The sequence below is a fragment of the Triticum aestivum genome, chromosome 6D (assembly GCF_018294505.1).
Source record: "Triticum aestivum cultivar Chinese Spring chromosome 6D, IWGSC CS RefSeq v2.1, whole genome shotgun sequence".
In the NCBI taxonomy this organism is placed as follows: domain Eukaryota; kingdom Viridiplantae; phylum Streptophyta; class Magnoliopsida; order Poales; family Poaceae; genus Triticum; species Triticum aestivum.
The window spans coordinates 79,070,886-79,080,243 of NC_057811.1; the positions used below are offsets into that span (position 1 = coordinate 79,070,886).

Consider the following 9,358-nt stretch of genomic DNA (forward strand, 5'->3'; position numbering starts at 1 on the left):
GGATAGTTTAGAAAAGCATTTGTTTGACTTAAATATGATCCGCGGGTGGAATACCTAAAAAGTCAGGAGGTGGTTTGAAAAACTGTAAAATAACGGTTCGGTGTGACTTAAATCTGGACTGCGGGTTGATTTCATGAAAATGTATGGGCCTTTTTGCAAATTGGCGTGACGGACAGGCAGAAACCCTACATGTTGTATTATTAGGTAGAGATTACCGCTAGCCTTTTTCGTCATTCTGTTTACAGTGATGCTACACACACGATACCGAATGCACGATTTATGCACGATGAGTCAGCTCGGCTTTTCATTATGTCTGCGAAACTACTTTACAGCCGATCGACACTTTTGTGGCCGATCCTTGCACGACGGTCAATCCGGTGGTGTGCTGCAGCTTTAGTTTATGGCTGGATGGTTGAATATGTAGCATCATGCAAGAAGTCGTCTCCATAGCAACTCTCTTATGTTTGATGCATGGATCAGTACCCTTGGATCAGTTGTCGTGCAAGAAACTGCTGGAAACTGTCGTGCCTAAAGTAGTTTCGTTCTGTTTATATTACTCCCTCCGTTTGGGACGGAGGGAGTAGTTATCTAATTTTTTATTAGAAGTTGACCCGTTTAGTTGTGTGGGTGATCTTTTTACAGGATTACAACAATTTAAATAAACGTTTTGTCATGATTGTTTTGATTGTTTATAAAACTTTTTGTTGAGGATAAATCATGTAGGTCATTTTATGGCCTCTTGGTGTTAAATTTCATGAAGTACTTATGGAAGATATTTGGACTCTCTTGAACAGATATATTTTGCATCATATTATAATACTTATTATTTTATGAAGTAGCACTATTTGAAAACTAAGTCGTATTACTTTACTTTAGTTTCATAGGGCATATTTAGAACAAAATTAGCTGTTATTTAGTAGATTGAGAATTGAATAATAATAATATAAGAAATCCGGATCATTAGGCATGACACATATTCACATGGCTCAATAACAATGACTCACTAAAGAGAAATAAGATTTAAAATGGATGTTCCTATTATAGATTATGACCTGCGTTGCACGTGCAAGTCTACTAGTTTCAGTAACACGAGTTTTCAAGCAGCACCACACTCGCTAGTCACTCTCCCCCCGTCCCCCGACTGCAGCTAAACTCCGCCGAAAACCCTAGCCGCCAATCCCCTTCCTCCGGCCCAGGCGGCGGCCGCGCGCCATGTCCCCGCCGGCGCCGCACCTCGTCGACGAGATCATTGAGGAGATCTTCCTCCGTTTGCCCACCCCCGCCGCGCTCGCCCGCGTCTCGACCGCCTGCCCCCGTTTCCGCCGCATCATCACCGAGCGCTCCTTCCTCCGCCGCTACCGCAAACGCCACCCGCCGCCGCTCCTGGGGTTCGTGGATGACGCAGGCGGCTTCCACCCCGCCCAGGCGCCCTACCCCTCCGCCCCACTCGCCCGTGCCCTCGCCGACGCTGCCGATTTCACATGCTCTTTCGTCCCCAAGCCCAGCGAGGGGTTGTGGTATGCGTGCGACGTCCGCGACGGCCGCGTCCTTCTCGTGGAGATCAGCCTTAGTAGCAACGGCATCGCGGTGTGCGATCCCTTGTCACGGCGCTACGTGCTGCTTCCGCCCACACCTGGGGACCTGACATCCGAGAATAAACGCCCCCGTCAAAGCAAGCCCTTGCTCGTGCCCGTTAGCGAAGATGAGGATGAGACCTTGTTCAAGGTGATCCGCTTTGCTGACTATGGTACCGAACTGGCTGTGTTTGTCTTCTCTTCCATCACCGAAAAATGGTCAGTAGCTGCATCAACCAGTTGGAGCTCATCAACCAGTTGGAGCTCTTTGGGTGGTCGCCCCCCTTGGTTGGACAGTCACCCGTTTGGATGCCGCGGCCTGTCCTGTTTCGTAGGTGGCTGCTTCTATTTGGCATCGCCTTGCGGGGACAAGTTGCTCGTGCTGGAGCTGGACACACTGTTTTCTACTGTCAACAATCACACTGGCCACCACGTAAAGCTCAGATGGCTGCCTAGGCGGGTGGAAAACGATCTCGCCAGAAACAACAGGCAATGCAGACCTCGGCCTGGCCAGGCCAGACTGCCTCGCATTGTAGTGGGTAAAGAAGGAGCCATTGAGGTGTTTTCTCTCCTTGATGATAACAGCCCAAATGGCTTGTTTTATCTCTATCATAGTACCCAACAAAATAATGGTGAATCTTCCAAGGAATGCCAGCTGGAGAATATTGTACCGTTGCCTGGCGGATATAACTATTTCACCGTGGGCGCAGATGAGGGATTCTTATTCCTTGGAGCCACTACAGAAGATCAGCTGGACATTAGTAGAGGCTCAGGAGTGGAGTTGTTGACTACTTACTGGGATGTAGACTATTTTTCGCTGGATGTCAAGACTTCTGAACTTATGAAGGTTTGTAGGAGGAAGAGGTGTTTCTTTACTCGTGAAAATGTTTACTGGTACTTCGGCTTCCCTCCATCATTGTCAAAACCAAGTATATGAAGTGGTAAGTCTATCTTGTTTATGTTTGTTGTGCTTTGCTGCCCTAATTGCTCACACTGGAAGTTACCGTTTTATGCTATCATGGGAGCTTTGTGAACCTGGAAATTTGGTTTAATTTGTTTCTTTATCCTGTCAAACAATTTCAATGAAATGGGGCAATTGAAAAAGACACAATGTCATTTCATATCAGGGAAAACATCTACATCCCTCCAAATTTGCATAACCTGCACACCAGTTAATGTTTGAGGGCATTCACATCTTAGGAAAGGCTTCAATTTAATTTACCATTCACATCTTATCTCTGCTACCTTATATGTATGCTATTTTCTAACTGAAACAAAATATGAGATGGCTATGGAACCCTTTCGAAGCATGACTGAGCAGCTTATGCGCATTTAATCTTAAACTAGCACAGTGGCCCTCTCAAATGCGAGGGCATCATCCCCTTAGTTGAAAGTGTATGGAAAATACTTAACAAATAGGAGTGTGAGATTTCATCTATGATTTGATAGATATTGATGTTATTTGATACGAGATAATACCACCCTATACCTATACCCACCGAAAAATATTGTTCTAAATAAAATATCATAGGTGCATGTAACATCTTTAACTATTATCAATTTTTGGGCAAATGATTATATAGTATTCTAAAATTACTCATTAATGAACATATGTGTCGCTCGTACATGTTACTAGAAGGTGTAATGCGCTTCACTGCGCCGTTTTTCACCGTGATGATTCCCAGAGGCATGTTTAATTTGGAACGCTAACAAGTAACAACCACACCCAGTATGAATATCTCATAAGTGCATTACACAATTTTGGATAGAGAGTACAAGTTTACTTACCGCATTGCAAGCTGAAGCTTTGCCTCGAACATTGATCATGTATATATCCTGTGTGATTGGCATTATACCGTTTAGATTTAGCTGGACTCTAGCTACTGTTGTCTTAGCTGAAGCTCCAAAGGCCTATCCTCAAGAATCGTTTGTTCATCCTTCAGTGTCTTTCATCACACTCCACTTCTCCCAGATCAATAGAGAAAAGAGCGACTGTACTGCTACTGCAAAAACAGACTCCACCAAACATTAGAGACAAAAGCTAAACTCTACCATTACAAACCCATCTATTGGTATCAAAACAAGCTTTACTTTGTTATTTCCAGTTCATTTTACTTCAATCAGTTGATGTTTCTGAAGCCCTTACAGATTACAACCAACAGTTGATGACCCTCTTTCTAAAAAAATTGTTTCTGAAGCTCTGCACAAAACACAGCTGGTTCCATCTCGAAAAACTTTTGTTGATATCCAGCGTTATGCCATGGGGACTGAACCTCCCAGCTACATCACCCAAGATTCAGGTGACATAACCCAAATAACCATGGTCAACTCCACTTCATGTCTCAATAGGCCGTCGGCATAGGGGGTTATTCCGGTAGTGGCTTGATGCTTAGGAGAGTTTTCATGGCAAAAAACTGAGACCAGTTAATTAAATGAATACAGTTGAACAGAAAATGAGCGCCGATTGGATATCGCAGAGACGCTAGTTTGGCATGAAAAACTACCAAACACTTTTTTTAGGGGTAAAAACTACCGAACACTTCAAGACATAATAGCCATGGAATTGTTCTATGGGAGACAGACCATGCGATTCTTGGTCGCACCCGGCCGTCGCTAGAGGCGGAACTAAGGGAACTGCGGGTGGAGCTGGCCATCTAGGGCCGTCGAGTGGGCTCGAGGTCACCCCCACTCCGCGTGATGAACTCCTTCCTCACCAGGGTCAACCCGGTGAGTCACTAGCCAGTAGCCACCATTCAGCTGCTCGTCACGCCACTGCCAGTGGTAGAGTAGGCACCAGCGCCGACTACTCCACAAGCCCACATGTCGGTTCAAGCACTCACCACACTCCTTCCTGGTTCACGCCACCTGCTGCGCCTCCCTCTCCCACTCATCCACCTGAGCTATTCTCCCTCCACCTTCCCCTCCGTACGCCCCTCCTTCTCCAGCCAAATCGTGATGTGCTCTCATGTCGTCTTGGGAGAGCAGCATCGTGAGCCTTTTTTTTTCTTGCTTGGATGGAAGGGATTGAATCGGAGGAGATTATATCGAGGCAATGAGAATGGGGAAGATAGGGCGCTGGCGTGGTCGGTTGATTGCTCGATGGTTCGAGACAACAGGACACCTAATGCAGGAACGCCCATACATACAACACGGGTTAACTGCAAGGTGGACCGAACCAACAGTCAACTTCTTCCTGCCGGCTGACATGCTGGTCCCACGCGGCTGCTACACCCCTCAACGCACCAGGTAGCTCAATTTCCTGGGAGCTGAGTAACTTTACCGGTTAGATGATCAACTAACATAGTGGCCCACACAAATGAGCAGGCAACATCTTTATATTATTTATTTGGCTATTAACATATTTATATTTACGGCGAGTAATGTAAGGATTTTGTTCAGATGAACATGTTTCTACTTTTGTTAAAACAACATGTAACGTCAAATTTCTCTGGATAATTCTTAAATTCGTATCAAATACTACCTACTCCCTCCGTAAACTAATATAAGAGCGTTTAGGTCACTATTTTAGTGATCTAAACGCTCTTATATTAATTTACAGAGGGAGTATATTTTTGTCAAGGACTCATCTCTGTCAGCGTGGTGTGCCCAAGGATGCTGCAGAGTCAAAGGTGCTTCTGACTGCGACGCTTGCACCATGGTTATTTTATTCGTCGCATAAAAAGAAAAGTTAGTACTACTGCCCTTCTCAAATACGATGATGAAATAAAAGAATGTACATTTGATTTGAGACGAGAATTCACTACTAAAAACAATTCGTGCTGGTAGAAAAGCATCATGGTAAGTGATCTCAATAAAACATTGAAGTTGCATATTGAATATTCGTCCGAACCTATGAAAGAAGAAAATAAATAAGGAAACTTCAACATGTATCCTATCCACTGACCACGCCCATTTTTGCTATTTAAGATTGTATACCTCTTAGAGATATATGACAACAAAATCAACTATGGTTCCAGAGTAACAGATGTTCAAGCCCACACGATATATTCAAGTGTTTATTGCTCTATCTAGAGATATATCCAATTGGAACCAAATTTATGTGTGAAAAGCCCCCTCAATTAGTTATGCATTATTACTCCTAATCAATACATTCACTTTAGCATACATACATGGTGAGAGAAAGCAAATATTAATGAGTAATAAACATGAATAACATGATGTACTTTTTTATGTGAGCTATCACATTACTATTGTCCACAACAAATATTTATCGGTTTATAGTTTTACCAAAAACAGAACCTAAGAACATGTATAAGAAGGTATGTATCCACACTAAATAATTATCGGAGAAAAATATAAAATTAAAATTAGTCACTACACAGTTGCATGAAAATAAACTACATGGCAGAATAAGGTCATTTAGAGCATCTAGATTCTAGATACATGTTTACATCAACATTCGTGGGAAAACAGCTAAGCCATATTTAGTGATATGGGAAAAACTGAATCCAAACACAAAATAAATCATGCTAATAGCTTCCCATCAATGGCATATTGGAAAGCCAAACAATTAAATTCAAAGATGAGCCTGTAGCTCGACATGTCAGCGGACAAAAGTGCTAAAAACCCTAAAGTGAACACATGAAAGTGCAAAATTGAAAATGCCTAGTAGAGGAATTTTCTTAATTCCTAACATTCCAAAAACGAAATGACACAATATAAGAGTCGGAAAGATGTCATATCTTGGAAAGAAAGCAAACACCTTCCGTAAAGGATAAATCATGTTCAAACAAAGCATACATGTACGTTTATGCAATTTAGATTTCTTTTTACCTTTATTTGGCATGTTCAACCTCAATCACTATTTTGTCTATTCATGTTTAGTGCAATAAATGCCACAGCATTTAATTAATGTTTTTCTTGTGGGCTTTGGAATCTCTCTGAAGTCATGTAAACTTTTGATATCTTGCTCGGACCGCAAGTAAACTGATAACTGGATTGTCAGCAACTATATTATATGCCAAACTGAACTAATGGAACCATAGTTTACCGAATCAACATCTATTGACCATACTGTATTTACATGATATAAAACAGTATTCCTAGCCATGAGCTAGACCTAAGAATAGTGTTGTGGATGAGCCCTAATATCCTCTAAAAAATCGTGTAAAAGAAGAAATGTACTAACTCTATGGCTCTAAAACGTGCTGTAACTATGCTCTTTCACTTTTTAGAGCTGGGTCAACATAGATATCTGGGCCAATGGTTGTACACTATAATTTTAATAGCCAAAGATATGCAAGTAAATAATCTTGAACTTAGGTGCGAGAAAGTTTTGATGTACTGTTACACAATTCCAACATAAAGCAATTAATGGAAGCAGCGACATTCCAAGTCATAGTTGCAACTGCAAAGGTTTATTGTGCGGTATGTAATTTCATCTTTGTGACACTACTAAAGAACAGCCATATGCAGTTCAAAAATCCAAAGTTGATCGTAAATGTCCGTAAGGCATTATTTGCCCCATCATCCAGCTCAGTATAAAATCGTATGTGATGGTAGGCCGTGATACTTAATTACTTATACTTGCCTACAGAATACAAATCGAAAGCATTAGAAAAGCTTAGATATCTTTGAAGGAGAATTTAGCTAGACACAAAGGATCCATACCCTTAAATCTCAATTTTTGAGTCTGTACAGTGGTGGAAATTTCCACTGCAATTTTTATCGTTATAATAATAAAAGCAAAGGTACTATGCAAAACAGCTGTACAGAAAGAGAGAAAACTAAAATATGAAAAATGCGAAACCTGAGAGGTAAGCAAACGAGCCTCTAGAGAGAAACACTCTTGTTAAGAACATCCTTCTTTCTCATATCATCTATTCACCTTGGCAAAACACAGAAAACATCATGAGACTGCTAATGTTCCAAACGCTAGCAATCATTCAAGAAACTTGTGCAATGTTGCATGCAGCAGAGCATGTAAAATATTGAACTGTTTGCTCCTAGAAAATGCATTATTCAGCACGCACATGCACACATTGGCATTGTGATATACAGGCAAATTAAAAAATGAATGATCGGGAAGGAATTACCCATGACTAACTTAAACCGAAGGTCTAATCAGCAAAGTTAACATGTAGGAGTCCAGCCTTCCACATGACAGCACTCCCTTAGACAAGCGGCGGCGGGAGGAAGCACTGTAAAGATGAATATCCTAAAGATGCATGGCGGCATCAATGTAACCTGGATTGTCCTAAAGACGCATCAGACCAAGCTTGAATTATCAGATCTGAAAACCAAAAGGACAGGGGAGAGAGAAGAGAGCATGAAAAGGAAAAACGGCCAACCGGTTTCTCTGGGTACCGTAGTTTGGTGACAAAATCTCCTCCACGGTTATCCACAGAAATACCCTGCAGCAGACTACCCGGACCGGACGCAGCTCCATGCGGATGTCATGCCGTTTCGTCTGGATCCCTTTTAATTCCTCTGCACCGTCTCTGAAGCCATCCATGGTGGAAAAAGGCACAACGCAGTCTTCAGTTTTGGTGCAGATCCAGGAAGCCTCCACCAGTTGATGCTTGACTGGACGATAGTAGTAGTCGCTCCAGATTGTTCGACTACACTCAGGAGGGGGGAGGTCACGACCTAGAGAAAAAGGTGGAACAGGACGATCGATCGAGAGAGGTGGACAGGGACGATTAGATCGGGGAGATTAGAACATCGTATTTCCGTTCTGTACGTGCACAAGTCCATAAGTGCATGGAAAGATACTAGACGTGTTAGATTTATTTTTTTCTGGCGTGCCTGACGTCCACCAGATCAGGATCCATGGATATGGAAGGTCCTTGCACATATCAACGGACAAACTGCTATTACACAGATCTGTTGGTCATGGTTCGCTTATTAAAAGTGGGACCGCCAGATTGACAGACAGACACTTTCGATTATTGTTGGGTTTTCTAGCAAATATCTCTCCATTTTCATCCGTATTGTGTTTTTAGTATATAATAGACTGTACTATATTTCCAGTTTGGCATATATGGCCTTACCAGGAAACTACGAAAACAAACATTTCTATTGCATATGCTGATCTAATGTAGGTTGTTTTTACTAAATATATCTGCAGGGATGAACTTCCTTTCCTTTTGGGGTCTTCCGTTTGGGCCATGCATCTGATGCCTTCGAGGAGAACTGGAGGATGGACAAGATGGCGCTGCGATTATGGTAGCTAGATATAGTACTGGCGCCTTGGTGTGTTGTCATTAGGAATTGACCATCTAAGCAAGACGATGTAATCACAAGCTGAATATGTAAGAGCCGAACTGTTCTTTTGTGTTGGCACAATTGCTGTGGCCTACTGCTCTGGTGCGCTTTGCTACTCTAATTCGTCAGTTATAGACCTGGATGCTGCTGCTGCTGCATTATGACCTGCTCAGCATGATGATCATCTTGCCTTTATGCATTTGCTGATCCATTGCCGCTTTGTGTTGTTATAGCTAGTTGTCTGTGTTTAAGCTTGTGCTTTGTTCTCTGCCTTTCCAAAGTCAGGAAGGCAACAATGATCATGCATGTGTTCAACAATTGCTAGTACATGTTTGTATTACATTTTGAGGCACTCAGAAAACTGCAAGCATTCATTTGAAGACACATATTGCCTTTTTCCTGGATTAGTCGAGCCATGTTTTTTTACTCCAATTGGGCATGCTTGGAAGTAATTTAATGATTATTTTGTTTCCGAACTGAGAGTACTTTTTCACTATATATCTTCTCCGACTCTTCTCAGATCATACAGTTTGAGTTTGTTTCGAAAGGGTCAACTT

The 9,358-nt window shown here is 42.2% G+C and overlaps 1 protein-coding gene across 1 annotated transcript; it reads left to right on the plus strand.

The window, feature by feature from the left end:
- The first annotated feature begins 1,070 nt into the window (after window positions 1–1,070).
- On the plus strand, window positions 1,071–8,895 carry LOC123141146 (uncharacterized). Its single transcript, XM_044560369.1, has 2 exons — window positions 1,071–2,515; window positions 8,665–8,895. Exon 1 carries the CDS (start codon window positions 1,213–1,215, stop codon window positions 2,509–2,511), a length of 1,299 nt encoding a protein of 432 aa, XP_044416304.1. The 5' UTR covers window positions 1,071–1,212; the 3' UTR covers window positions 2,512–2,515; window positions 8,665–8,895.
- Window positions 8,896–9,358: the final 463 nt, after the last annotated feature.